The sequence below is a fragment of the Fragaria vesca genome, linkage group LG4 (assembly GCF_000184155.1).
Source record: "Fragaria vesca subsp. vesca linkage group LG4, FraVesHawaii_1.0, whole genome shotgun sequence".
Taxonomy (NCBI): Eukaryota; Viridiplantae; Streptophyta; class Magnoliopsida; order Rosales; family Rosaceae; genus Fragaria; species Fragaria vesca.
In genome coordinates this window covers 18,937,260-18,952,186 of record NC_020494.1, presented here as the reverse complement: position 1 = coordinate 18,952,186, position 14,927 = coordinate 18,937,260, and the positions used below count along the sequence as shown (strand labels likewise).

Genomic DNA, 14,927 nt, shown 5'->3' with positions numbered 1-14,927 from the left:
GCTACATGTCTAGGAATTAAAGTTAATTTTACACTCAAACAACCAATGCAACTAATCATACACAGAGATTAACATGGCCTAATTAATCTCAGTGACACTAACTGTATAAGGTTGTGGAATACATGCATGCATGCTTGAGCCGTTTATCAAGAGTATGTTTGATAGAAATGCTTTGTTGTAACTATTCTAGGCAACAAGTCATTTTGTAAAGATATGTATGTCAAGGGCATTGCTTTGGCGTAACACTTCAATGCTATAAACAATGTTTTTGTTGCGACTTCTCTGTTCTCTTGAATGCAATTTCATCTCGAGTCTAGGAGTTGGCTGGTCTTTCTGTGTTGTGATTTACTGTTTCAGGAGAAACCAACCACAGGAAAGATTTCACAGCGCCGAGAATTTAGCTTCATACACTGTTAGATTAATGTGAAATAACTCCCGCAGTAAATAAAAGAAAAGGTTTTAACTTATGTTAAGCACAGCAGGTGAAAAATATAAGTTGGCGTGGAGCAATTATTATTCCCAGGATTCTGATAGTTTAGACCAAAGGTACCAGCTCTTTTATACTTCAAATGGAGCAGTTAGATGTAAGAAAATGAACGAGGTCAGTTACTCTGCGGGCACCAGGATACATTTACTTAATTAACTAACTGTACAATTGTGGACACAATAGGCGTCTATCACTACCCCCAATTATGGGATTGTACAAATTAACAACTATTTAGCCATGAATATATTATTTTTCAAAAATTATCTGTTACAAAACAGAGAACACTGCATAACTTCTATGGATGCGTAGAGTACATCTTGCCAGCAACCCAGAATTTTCTAATTCTTCCGATGCCTTCGTTTTTGTTCACCTCGCCTTTTATCGTCATCCCATTCGTACATCCTATAACATGGTTAAGGACTCGCAACACAATTGCACAGAAGTGTAACTGACTTACAATATATACATCTATGCACACAGCGATGCTCATGATAGATCTCAACCTAGTTCTGAAAATAGGATTCCATTCAGCACTCTTAAAAGGATATTCATGAAACCTATCACAGTGCATTACACTATGCTACACCTTGCTTTGAAATGAAATTAAGTCAATAAGAGCACAAATATCAAATGCGAAACTAAGAATGCTTCATTTGTTCAATGTGTGTATTCCATAAATGCACATGAGAGCAGCAATAGATAGATTCAAGCAAGACAGAAGAAAAATTGAACTGAAAATTAAGCATTCAAGGATACGGGTCTGTATCACGGCGAGTCATCTTGTTGGATACTTCTTTACCATGAATCCTCAAACTTGGTTCCTCTACGTAACCCGTGCGTGCGACAATGGGTCCTTTCCGTTCTCCCCTATCCCTTCCATCGTATGACTGGGACAAGTTAATAGAGAGGGGAGGGGGAGGGTGAACTGGTGAGTACTCACCAGCTTCCACAGAAGACAGATCTCGTTTAAGTTTCCGCCTCTTAGAAGCTGCAATCATGTCTGGATCCTCCTTCGATAGGTTGGCTTTCTCCCTTTCTTTCTCCCGCTCCCTTTCCCTGTCCCTGTCCCTGTCCCTATCCCTCTCATCCACCTACATACAGCAAAAGACAGTGAGTTCATTAAGTTCTAAACAGAAAATCAGTACAAAACTTGCAAGTTGCTGATGCAAAACTCAAAATATGTGCGCATAAAACCACAATGAAACAGAACAGTTTCATGTATATACTCTCTCAAGTCATCGGGTTCCATACCAGTTGGGCATGATGAAGTTACTAAAGGTTATTGTCTCGAAGACTACTAAATAAAGACCAATCTAGATGGCCTATCAGGTTGCTAGAAACAATGTAATCCCAGCAGTTAATAGTTAGATAGACAATCAAACTGACAGTAGCAATTTTGAAACAGTAGGTTGCTATGTGCTGAATATAGAATAAAAGGACAAGATGAAAGTGACCCTGAGATTTTATTGGTGTCATGGTCTCATTTATGTCACATCATATTAGTTAACAGTCAAACTGACAATCAAGTATGAGAGGTATACAATTCTTACAATTTTAAAACTACCAACCGAAAAGGCATAGGGTAGTATTGTCATTTTCCCTTGGATATATATGCAATACGAGCAAACACTATTGATTATTTCCAAGACCAAGATATTGCTAAAATTCATTGGTTTAAGACACGATTGTCAATATAACGTATTCCAAACAATATACACCTTCATTATAACTGCACAGCTCAATTGTAATAACTAGTCCCAATACATACCTTTACTGAGATCCCCTCACGGTCATCACGTTTTCTCTCTCGAAAATCATCTTCTCTTCTACGCTTCGAATCATCTTGAGAAATTGAGGAATTTTCTTCAGATCTTCTACGTTCCTTCTCATCATGTCTCGGAGAAAGCCTTTGAGTATGCCTTGTAGTTGTCCTTCTATCTGAGTCTTCATCTCTTCTTCCGGAACTAACAGATTGAGGAACAATGTGAGGAGGTAAGGGTGGTGGTGGAGGTAAGCTTTGTCCGTGATATCGTTCATCAACATGAGATTTTTCAGTGGATATATCACTGTAACGCCCTTTACCTTTCTCATCCTTTGATTTTTCAGGCAGTCTATCGAAACTCCTATCTGAACCCCTCTCTTGCAATTTCTCAGCTGAATGATCCCTTCCATGTCTCTCCATTGACCTATCTCTGGATCTCTCAACTAAATCATCTCCGCGTGACTTATCAGGACGGTCCGCTCTTTCCCTGTGATCCTTATCATGTCTTTCATTTCCTTTATCTTTAGACCGATCTGAAGCCTTCTCAGTGGCCTTATAAACACTTCTATCATCGCTTCCTGATTTGTCTAGATCCAACAGTCTAGCATCAACGGACCTCTCTCGGTCAGACAACCGAGCTTCACCCTCAGAATCTCTCATTTCAGCCTCCCCTTTCCGGCGTTTACTTTGTCTATCTGTTTCTTCTGCAGGGCCGGTTCTTTTTTGAAGTTTATCACTGGACTTGGAGAGTGTAGCAGAACTATCATGTCTAGGAGAATTAACGAATCGAGAAGAAGGGGGCCTTGCCACATCAGAAACCTCAGCACCTTCTTCCTTTGAAGAAGGAATCCTTGTATTGGAAATCTTTGCAGATCCAGCCTCCACTTTTGATTCAATACCTAATGAAGCTGAACCTTTCCCCAAAGATGGTACCGTGCTACCATTTGCTGTGATGGAAGAGACATTAGTAGCCCCAGCTGCTTTTCCAGATCTACTTTCGTCCTTCACAAGGTCTTGTTTTAATGGCTTAGCCCCAGCAGGAACAGACCGTTTTGCTTGGGCCCTCAACTGTCACCAGAGGAAAACAGATTTTAACAAAACAGAACGTTTCAATGACATCATATAATAATGAAACCCACCTTTTGTTATTTCATCAACTATAATGACATGCTCAGAGTGGGAGAAAGATGACAAAGGCAATCTCTATCAACCACGACAAAGACAGTTAACTCTGTTTTGGCAATAAAAATCTACAAATAATTCTTAAACTAAAGGCTCCAAGAAATAAGGAAATTCTTCCATGTCTCTTTGGAAACTAAAATGGTGAATGGTGGAGATGCATAGGGGAAATGAATGTGATCGCACTAGCAACTTCATTGTAACTAAGCATGATCATGAGGTGCTCAAGAGCTTCTGTGGAAATATAACAGCAAGTGATCCCTAAACAATAGCTAGAGCGTAACGAAGTATTCAGACACAGAATATTTAAAAAGAGAGTTTTTTCTCCAAAATATAATACCTCAGATTCTGAAGTGTTCTTTGCGGCAAGTTTTCCCGTATTTTCTTCCGCCCTTCTAGTTGAGGTTTCGTTCAGTTGTACTTGATTTTCGATAGGCCTTGCTGTTCCAGCTTGTAAAGTAGCTGATGGTACAGATGCCTGAGCATCTGAGCCATTCACCAACGAGGCACCTTTATGTTTTAGATGCCCTGGATCAGATTTTGCAGTTGAGACACTTTCTGCTCTTTCCGACCTCCCATCTGCAGGTTTAGCTTTTGACACGTGGTCTCTGGCTGAATCTATTAATTCAGCGTGTTGGGAGACAAGAGTTCCTGCTTTTCCGCCAGCAGGTTCAGTTTGAGAATTATTAACGGCAGGACCGCTATGTATAGCTCCTGAATTACTGGCCAAAGGCTTTGAAGATGATGCAGACTTTAGTTCAACGTATCCCATACAAAATTCTTCATCCGAAACCAAAGAAGGCTGTAAAGTATTAACAAAGTTATCAATAAAAGTTGAAATCTCTAAGGTAGGGATGGTAAAAGAACCCAATGGATACATGCCAGCAACCCCCAAATTCAAGGCTTGCTCGCAGGAAATTTTGGGTTTTTTTTTTTTTTTTTTTTTTTTTTTTTTTCTACATTCCCTATGCTAAGCTGAAAATATGCCCCAAAAGGTACAACAAACCTTTCTAGCAGCCAAAGAAGCACCAACACTTGTTGCCAACACCTTGAGGTCCTCTCTCCCATCACCTTTGATCTTGGAGACCTGAAAATATAGGGGCAAGAACATAAACACAATGATGCAGCTGCAGCTAAAACCCCAGAAATAGCTATTTGAAACAGTTCTTACCCGTTTTTCGAGGTTCAACGCACTCTTTCTAGTAACTGGAAAAACACTAGAAATTCTTGATAAGATTATGAGAGCATTTCGAATTTCCATGTACTCCGTAGATTCCAGACACTGACCCAATAATCTTGTGATCCTTTGACTCCATTTCCAGTGCACCTATTACAAATTTAAATCACGAACATACTAGGAAAAAGAAAAGAATTCCAAGCAAGGAAGGACTTCATGACCATAGTCATACACAGATGCAATATTGATGGTTATAAGATCATTAGAAAAGAATCATGCCATATGGATAGGTTCAAGCACAGACTACGCATTATGAAGATGTTTGCGCATGACTAAAAAGAAAGGATAAAAGTTGAATCGTGTAACAAAAACTCAAAAAACCAGCACATTAAGAACTCAGCTACCTATATGAGCATGAGACTGGATATGCAAGCTCATCTGGTAGAGTTCATGGGCAATATTTGATAATTGTAATAAGCTACTGCTGAAAAGATTGTAGGAGTACATGAACCGACCAAATGGACTGACCTCAGTTAGAAACTTCTTAATAAGATTGTTCTTGCAGGCTTTTTATAACTTAACATTAAATAAAGAGATGCCCATGAACTCACCTTGACAAACTGGCCATATCGGACCCGCTGGCTGTCTGGAAATCTATAATAGACAGCAAAGCCCGGCATGTTTCCGCACTCACGCTCATAAATAGATTCATCACTCTGTTAAAGAAGCAGATACCATAAGTCTAAACAAAAAATTGGTAAAAAGAATATACAAGAGTTTGAAGTACTATCAAAGACCCTAATATGACACATAACTATAAGAACAGTGCGGTTGAATGAAAACAGATAAATTATCACCTTCCAATAGTAAGCAATCTTCAAGGTCTCACAGAGAAACTTCCCCAATCTACCAACTTCAGATTCAGTGCAGCAGCATATCATAGGTTGTAAGGTTCTACAGATAAGCACATCCATGTGGTTGACAGTGTTGAAAAATGGTGTCCCCAGGGTATGAAGAGTGTGGACAAACATGGCAGAATACACAGCATCTGGCATGCTGAAAGTACAGCGAGGAAATATACAACGCTGAAGAAATTCCATGTTGATCTTTAAAGTATCAGGACACGAACTCAACCATTTGTCCTTCTCACGCAATAACCGTTTACGAACAGATGCAACATGTTCCTCGTGTTTACGGGATTCACTAATCAGCCGATCTATTGTTTCTTGAATTCTTTCCTTCTCCTTCTTCCTTCTTAATATTTCAGAAATTGAATTATCAGGCTGCTCTTCCAGAGCTTTGATAGAAGCCTGCTGTTTCGCAATTTCAGATATGTAACAATTTCTAGGGACATAAAGATCATAGAGTGTGAGCCCCCAAAATGTAGCATAGAGATCAGGGGACAAACTATTCCAGGCTCTTGCAGGCAACATGGTTTTAGCAGTATCAAGAAGATCCAACCACCTAATTAAAATCATATAAAAATTATTAGTATGTCAATGTATGTGTAAAAGAATAAAACTGTCATTTCAACTGAATTTAAAAGCATTTCATGCCAACTATTGCTACTATAAAAGCCAAATAAAACAATAGCCAAGATGCATCCAGGCGTCCATGAAAGAAAGAAAAAACACCCTATTTATCTATATATAATGCATAAGCTACTGGATAATACATAACTTTTTGATCAAAATCACTAAAACTGAAATAAGACAAAATGGCCATTAAGTTTTCTTTGGGACATTTACGTTATAGGGTTCCATGTAGACCCAAGATCCAGAACCACGTTGCCAGAATTCTGTGCAGCTTCAGACTCTGAAATTGCAGATGTGATACTTTGAGCATCATTATTGTCAAGAGGCCAGAAGACATCAGAACTTGGTGGGGTCTTGAACAGCCTCATTACTGGGCGATAAATTAAGAAAGCAACCTATGTCACAGAAACAGTACTAAGATAAGAGTGTAGAAAGAGTGATGATAAAGCAGATAAGAGTTCTTCGGGGGGGGGGGGGGGTGGGGGTGAGTGGTGTACCTCAGGCTCAAGGTGGTATTTGTGGACAAGATCGTCAAGTGAAGGAATTAGCTGAGCATAAGCTGATGCCGATGGCATGGCACTGCAAAGAAATTCCACATACTGAAGGAGTGCTCCGTGACATCTATCAAACTGCTCGCAAACCATCTTAATATAAGGCGCATCTGCATCTATTATGACCCTGCAGATAGTATGATAATCTAGTCAGGCATATGACTCACTTGACTTGTGTTCCCATGTGCGTGAAGAATATCATAAGTACATAAATAGGTGCGAAGAGAGACAATTTATCAGGATGTTATTTCTAGGCAAAATAGTCATATAGCAGCGCAATGATAAACAAGAAATAATAACTGAATAAAATAAGCTCTGCGGCTTACAAAGAACGATGCTGAGCAAGATGCAACAACAGAGGGATTGCAAGCTTTGTTTCATCTTTTGGAAGCAGCGACTCCCTTAGCCTGTTTGTGGACTTGATTAATTGCTGTTAGCAAATTGAAAACCATCATTATTATCTTTCCCAGTTACATAAGAGAAAAACCATAATTTTTATAAGCATTAAAGACTGCTAAATATTTCAAAGACCCGAATAAATTTATAGCACTTCAAATCTACTTCATATACAATCAAACATTACAAGGCACCTTGTTATGTCGAGTAACACCAAAACCAGTGGTCAGATGACGAAGAGTCTCACCCCCAGCCATGGCATCCAGCTGATCTTCAGTAAGGTCCTCCGTGTGATGGACATTTGCCATTTGCTGAATAAGCTCCTGATGTAATCAGAAAATACCAATTTAATCATTGCAATCCTTGAAACTTAATCGTGTGACACCAGTCCACACAGTGAGCCTGAAAACTACCTGAAGAACAACAAGCTCAATTCCTTGCCCCTTTTTCAACTGATTTACAAGATACTGGAAAAGGCTTCTCAATTCCATAGATGGGTATTTTTTACACCTAAAGAAAATGAAAAATTCAGGTGGTTAGCTTTCTTAAAATCTAAAAGCACAGATGCTCAACTGAATTTTCAATGACAAAATGTAAAACAAGGGGTACTATAACTATCCATAAAGCCTCAGGATATGGAACACACAAAAAGCCAAAACTGGAAAATAAAATTTGAGAACTAAAAAAGTTACCATAATTCTGACAAAAGGATTCATATATCTAACAAGTTGACATGTTCAACATGGGATTCACAAGTTTCATAGAGAAAATGAATACTTCATTTGAAACCAAAAACCGTACGTCCCTCATAGTTTCATCTAATCAAGAACCATTGTGTGGACTCCAATCTAGCGTGAGCTGTCCTAAAAGTTGGTGCAAAGCCCACAAGGCCATCATAAGGACAAGGCTAGTTCAGTTCATTTGTAGTTTTTCCCATTTGTTTTTCCACTCCACTGGGTCATTTTATTTTAGAATCTAAGATCAATGTAAGACTTCATAGTTACATACATAAAAACATTTAGTCAAGAAGAAAAGAAAGGTGCATACAAGTGACCCCAAAATGAAGCCAAAGATTGAAGCCAGTCTGACAAATTAAGCCCATCCTCTTTTAACTTATCACGCCCTCCTTGCGCCAGACGTTCAATCACAACATATTCCAGGACATCATACTCCAGCTGAACAAAAATGATAACAAAAGATCAATAGGTTTAAAACAACATATGCATATAGAATGATGGCCGTTCTATAAAGAAAGAAACCCCCCGGATCATCCTAATAAGTTCCTGTACAACACAAGTCCATCATTTAAAAATAAATTCTGATTATACTAATGCTATTGTGTTGAACTTCAAGAGATATTTTCTTTTCTAATTCTTACACAAGAAAGACCAGTTCCTAGATGTCCCTCTCTAGTGAAATCCACAATTCAATGTTTTTCTTCTCAGGATAAGTATCTTTACCAGTCTCAAGCACCAAAGTTAGGGATGCACGATCGCTCAGTATCTTACCGAATTAAGTAACTTAAAGGATAATCGGTTCCTAAACATATGCTAAACTTAGACTGACTGATTCTATACCATAAAGGATCTTCTGAAAAACTTAAAGCAAGTTATTCTTTATAGTAAGAGAACTGAAGAAAAAACACACATTTGAAATAATACTTGATTACCACCTTCTAGCAGTACTCAAGGAGAGAAGAGAAAAATTTAACTGACAACAAAATGAAAATCCGCACCTGAGTCAAATACTTAAATGCATCTACAACAGGAGTAATCATATCTTTGTATGCCTCAATCTGCAGTAGTAGCAACCCATTAATTGTTTGCACACATAAACTAGAAAGCCAAAAAAAAAAAACTTACTGAGTATGAACATTCTTAAAATCTTGACCTGATGAACAATGGTTCGAAGTACAGTCATTGGATTTGCATGAGCTAACTTTGCAACCATCCGACTCTGCTGCTTTAAATTTTCTTTTGCAAGCCGCTTCAAAATTCTTCTAGTGTCCAACTATAATGTGAGGACATAGAAAAGGTATAACACAACAATGCTTTTACAGAATAAAAGATCGAAAGAAAGTAAAAACAGGTATATAAAGAGGTCAGCGAGACTTGAAAAAAAAAATGTTTGATACCTTGGCTGTTTGCCTTGCAGCTAAAACTATAGGAATTCGTTCATCTTCTTTCTCCCATTCACCGTATAAACGGTACCTCACCTAAAGAACAAGATTAATATAGCAAGACTACTATGAGAAAATGAACTTTCAAATTCAAGAAATCATATATCAGTGATATAAAACCAACCTCATATGGAAGTAGACTCATCACTTCCCAAATCTCCATTCCAACAGCTGGATTTGCAGGTACTAACTGTAAAGATGGAAGTAGACATGTCCGGAAGGCTTCCTCTACCCTTGACATTGCTACCTGACGGGGGGACCTAGCTTCCTTAAGGGGCAAACCAGGATTACTTGCAGAAACAGCTACTTCACCAGGTATTCCAAGCTCCGGTGCAGACAAGTAATAACCTTTTAATACTCTGCAAACCTACTCCAAAAAAACAGACAGAAACGGACCTTAATTTTTCAAAGACGAAATAAAAAGAGAATAAGATTCCATAATATCAGATAAAAGTAATGCACCTTCTGTAGCAGCAAAGTATCACGATAAAGGTAAGGCCCAACAATAGCAAGCATCTGAAAAAGTTCTTTTTGAAGTTCAATAAAAGATCCACTAGCTGATGAGTTTTCTGTAGTCATCACACCAACACCGGTTCCTGAGGAGCCCAAGTTATTGAGACGTGCTTGATGAACCATGTCGTATGCAGAAGAGATTGATTTTTCAATGAGTCTGGACACATGTATCAGAACAAATTAGAAAGAAAAAAGTAGAAGCATACCCTGCCAAACCACAACTAATATCAAGGCACCAAACTGATAACAAGGCTAGACAGAGCAAAGCCAATATTGTTTTTTTTGTACATGCACATGTACAAAAGCACATTAGATAAATGAATATAACATAATAATGACAAAAGAGGAGTGGAAGACGTACCTAAACAAGCTATTACATATTTGGGTATGTTCAACAGGATTTAGAGGTGACAGACGGTCAAATAGTAAATTCGCATGATACCTGAGTTGCAAACATTAAAACCAGTTCAGACCAATATAATCACCACCGAATAAAGAAAGGTGAAATTCAGTTTAAACAAGTTCATCCCGAATATATTTAGCTGGAAAACGCCAGAACCAAAAAAATTGTACATAAAAGCATACCAGTCATCTACCGCAAGAAAACCAGTAAGCAATCCCAAAGTTTGATTATTTTCAAACTCTGTAGATCGTTCTCCTACTGCCACTGAATCCATGTCTAAAGATGCAAAGAGATCTATTGTCACGTCCCCTTGTTTCTCATCTTCCATTAGATCCTTCCCAGTAGCAGCAAGATTTATTTTACCAATTTTATTAGCCTGAGAAAAAATTTAAAAATATTCAGATAAGCTAGAGTTTATAGAACTTATAAATAGAGAGAAGAAAAAAGAGATCAAGTCACCAAGTTTTTCAACCATTAAATACACATTCCAATTATACCTCATCAAGTTGCTTGGAGGAGAAAGAGCTATAATGCTCAAATGCCTCATCGTCCTTCGGAAGTAGATGAGCACATCTGTTGAAAGCATAAACTTATAGATATAAATATCAGAAGGCCCCCAGAACACAGTGACCATTAAGGACACAAAGTCAACATAAGAATACACATAACTTTACAGGCGACAGTTATGCACAATGTCAAACATAGATATAAAAGTGAACTAATTCAAGATAGCAATTCTTTAAACATTCTTAATACTCCTCTAAATGCCATGTAGATTTTACCAATTAGGATAATCTCACTCATGCAAAAGTGCAACTGCCTAACTATAACACCAAGAGAAGTCAGCATCATTAGGTTCGACCAACTAACTACTCCAATAGAATTTGTTTTATTTATCAACAAATTCTACTATCAACAAAAGAAGGGTAAGTTTCAGAGCTGGCCCAATCAACAAAGTCTTGGGCTTCCACAATGGATATGTCTTTTATAACCAAGTTGGGGCTACTGCCAATGGTCCCACATAACTGGCATTGGCATTGCCTCTCAAAAATTCAAAGAGGAGTCCTACAATAGTGAAGCTTACGAAGCAAAGAAAGTACTCCTATCAAAGAACATGCTCGTCAAAGGGATACTCACATGCTATCAAGATCAATAAAATTCTCCTTCACCAGCAAAGCTGTAAGCTTATAAAGTCCAAATGGTACAGGATCATTTACTTCCAAACGCTGGTAGTGTTGAAATTTAAAACCAAGGATTTGTGAAGCATGAGACTGCAAAATAATATGTTATGAGTCTACTAAAAATTACTGGAATAAACCAGAAAACCTAAACTTAAACAATATATTATCTGCCACCTTTGGAAAAATTGGTATCAACTCCAAAAAGACATTGTTGTCTGGCAGAAGTTCGAAGCACTCCAAAACCTAATCAAATAAAGTATTGTGGAGAAATTAGTTGATCATAAAACATCATTTACAAACAGGTACGAAAAAGTTACAGAATATGAAGTATAATATGTATAAAGACTTACGATATCAAAAACATGATTTGGGTCCAGATCAAAATGTCCGATTAATGACTGCAAGGATCAATCAGAAAAATGAAACATATATAAGGATATTCAATGATGGAGGGGGAGTGGGGAGGGGGGATGGGAAGAGCAAACCTGATACCTTTATAATGCCTATTGTTGCTCCAGCATTGTGCGATGAATTTTCTGAATTTTGGCAAAGAAGTGTAACCTGCAAGTGCAAAAGGCAGTGAATACGTAATGAAATTTCTCAGATTTCCCAAAACATGAAATATGTATTCTAATGCAGCACCTTCAGCAAACTTCCGAAAGATAATATCAATAGTAATCATACCAGCTTGGCATATCCCTCGCTCTCTTCTCGAAGAAGATTAAACTTTGTTTGCTGATATAGAAGACGGGTGTTTACTCTAACCTGAAAATAAAAGCCCACATCAGTTCCGGAAGTATATCAGCTTACTGCATTTAGATATTCCTTCCAACTCACTTTGTTGTAAGTTATAACAAACTATTACATTCAGATTACATATACCAATCATGGTCACATTTGAAACATATGACAAATTAGTTCATTTAGATTGTCCTATTCCAATCATGGTCATTTTTCACTATCTAAAGTTTGTGAATAATGTAAAAATGTCTAAGAGCAATGATGTGGTATATAAGGCAAGGTCACCACCAAATGAGCACATAGCTATATACATGACCTTCTTACCTCTTTACTCTTCAGTTCTTGAGCCTTTATCTTAATCATTTCAGCCTCCCACAAAAATTCTTCCTACAATTTATAAAGCGTACATACATGAGTTATATTTTGTACGAGAAAGGAAAAAACCACCAATCAAGTTTTTTAAGACAAGGATCAGTATAAACCTCACAGCGCTCCTGAAAAAGCCTTAATGGAACTAAAGAAGATTCCACCAACCATTTGGCCTGTAAAAGGGAAATCCACTAAATAATAAGTAGCAAGGTCAAACAAACAAACCATGACAAATCAAAAAAGTAAAAGAGAATGTGCAGTGTGGACAAATAGAAAAGAACTTTCAGTCTTTACTATGCATCGTCAATTATATGAAAAGGATAAGATTGTTCCACTTTACTAGAATGAAGTGGCAAGAGGACAATGAACACCAGTAACTAAGTTGAAGGCCTGTTTTTCAAATCTAGTGACTTTTAAAACCAAGAACTAACCAGCTTTGTGAGACGAGCTCGATGCTCTCCAGGCATGGTAAGCTGCAAGTTAATGAACATCTAAGTGTCAGTAAGAATAGGAAGACAAACAACAGCATAAGCAGGTTAGTGACATCAAAAATTAATAAAAACTAGTATGCTCGGAACATAAAATCTACATTGAAAGCATGTACAGAGGCACCGCATGAAGCAATCTTAAGACCATTCTACTTCCTACTGGTTGCTTGAGAGCATGCAATTGCCACGCTCTGATTAAAATTACTCATTATCCTAAACCATTTCCATACACATTTCTCCAATATGTAATATCACAGCTCAATCTGATTACAGCAACTGAATGCAAAACCTCACCGAAAACAAACGCATTCAACAAATTCCAAGCATGAAAAGCAAATTACAACAAACTCACATCTTGAGACATTTGAGTAACAATATCAGCCAAGCTTGAAGCCAGCTCTTGCTCGGAAACCTTTTCAGAAAACTCCACCGAATCCAGAGCCGCTCTACACTTCTGAACCGGCAATTCTCCACGAACCTGACGGCAGCAATTCAAATTCATCAATCCAAAAAGCTCCTCCGTTCACATAATCGTATATCGAAAGAAAGGAAAAGCGTTTCTGAGCTCTCACCATGGTGGAGCAGAGCTCGTAGAGGAACCGGAGCATCGGAACAGGCTCCGGTAGCTTGAAGCTAGGGTTTCCGGTCTTCCATTCACGGAGGTGATCCTCGTTGATGTGTGCACGCTCTACGGGCGGGAGAGACATGGTCGTCGGAGAGTTGAGTTGAGCAGCAGCGCCGGCGAGGTGAATCAGAGAGAGGAGGAGGGGAGGGGCAATGTCGTAATTGTAGGGTTTTTCATGAGAAATTTAGGGTTTTCAGGGTGATCTGAAAACCAAGGAGGAGGAGAAAGGGTTCGGGCAAAACGGAGATGCTTTCTTTGTTTAGTGTTTCTTCTCCGCTTCTCTCTCTCTTGTACGTTGTTGGCTTAGTGGGTTATGGATACGGGTTTTCTTTGGATTCGGGTTTCGGGTCTAATTAAGACGGCCCAAATATCAAGCCCAAATAGCAGCATCAATCAGAAAGGAGACGAAACACAAACAGTGAATTACATACATGAACCACATAACCAGAACATCAATGGCCGTCGACATATTGGGATCATTTCTGGTATGTTTTGGATTCTTTACTTCGGAAGGTTTTTGGTAAGTTATTCTAGTCTATCTAGGATTCTTGGAGTTTATCCTTAGGAGTAAAGGTTTATGATCGATTCATGATATGGTTCTAAATCCTATTGTAAGTCGGACTAATTATGAGTCTATAAATAGGATCTTAGAGACATAGTTTTAGGTGTGGTGTAGATCAATTGACAGTTATGATCTTGAGATGATGGATTGTAAATGTTGATTCCTGCCAAGACCATCGTCGATTCTTCTTCCATCCACGGTTTCTCTTTCCTTTGTAATCTTTTACTTTCGAACCATGTTTTTTTTTGTGATTTTGCAGTCATACTTGGCTAAACTCTTTTGTTAGGGGTAGAGGTTTGAAGCCCCAAATTATGCAATAAACCTTGTTTCACAACCTTGATTTCATAATTGCTTAGTTGTGAATTGTTTATTTGGTTTTAGTTTACAGATATCTCTTGTTTGTTTATGTTCATGGATGCATATATAAAACATTACGAACTTGCGAGTGTGGCTAAAATTAGCAGTTTAATCTTCTAAACAGTTAATATGGCTTAATTCAAAGTAGTAAAAACCTATGAGATGATAGGTGAAACCAAATAGAGAGACTTGCATGCTAGGTAGGCGTTCCACACTAGTTTTGCATATTTGTTCAATCATACTTGCATTGATCTTAATGCTTGGAATAATTTGTTGATAGGATAGTATATATACCTTGATCGATAATTCTAAAGGCTTGATAATGATGTGTTCATCTTGCTTAAGTAGTTAAAGGAAGTAGTAAGAATTTATGCAGTGCGTTCACGGTTTATTCTGGATTGAACATTTTCATGTTGATAGTG

At 38.0% G+C, this 14,927-nt stretch overlaps 1 protein-coding gene across 1 annotated transcript; it reads right to left on the bottom strand.

Moving 5' to 3' along the window:
• Positions 1-608: 608 nt before the first annotated feature.
• Positions 609-13,846, bottom strand: LOC101312531 (THO complex subunit 2-like). The gene is made up of 32 exons (XM_004297363.1): positions 13,534-13,846; positions 13,314-13,439; positions 12,905-12,946; positions 12,587-12,646; positions 12,429-12,491; positions 12,048-12,128; positions 11,856-11,924; positions 11,714-11,761; positions 11,538-11,606; positions 11,320-11,453; positions 10,680-10,755; positions 10,365-10,558; positions 10,141-10,221; positions 9,729-9,936; positions 9,391-9,633; positions 9,222-9,302; positions 8,978-9,097; positions 8,823-8,882; positions 8,135-8,262; positions 7,501-7,597; positions 7,282-7,410; positions 7,018-7,121; positions 6,638-6,818; positions 6,354-6,535; positions 5,463-6,069; positions 5,217-5,321; positions 4,600-4,755; positions 4,435-4,515; positions 3,769-4,230; positions 2,256-3,317; positions 1,244-1,578; positions 609-889 (listed from the first exon to the last, which is right to left on the bottom strand). The coding sequence occupies exons 1-32, from the start codon at positions 13,666-13,668 to the stop codon at positions 826-828; spliced, it is 5,583 nt and encodes a 1,860-aa protein (XP_004297411.1). The 5' UTR covers positions 13,669-13,846; the 3' UTR covers positions 609-825.
• Between the last annotated feature and the right edge of the window lie 1,081 nt (positions 13,847-14,927).

Excerpts from the sequence above, each read along its gene's own strand:
- LOC101312531 (XM_004297363.1), bottom strand. The coding sequence starts at position 13,668 with ATGTCTCTCCCGCCCGTAGAGCGTGCACACATCAACGAGGATCACCTC. Across the intron at positions 9,098-9,221 it reads CTGCAAGGCAAACAGCCAAG|TTGGACACTAGAAGAATTTT; the intron begins GTATCAAACATT and ends CTCACATTATAG. Across the intron at positions 8,883-8,977 it reads TTCGAACCATTGTTCATCAG|ATTGAGGCATACAAAGATAT; the intron begins GTCAAGATTTTA and ends CTACTACTGCAG.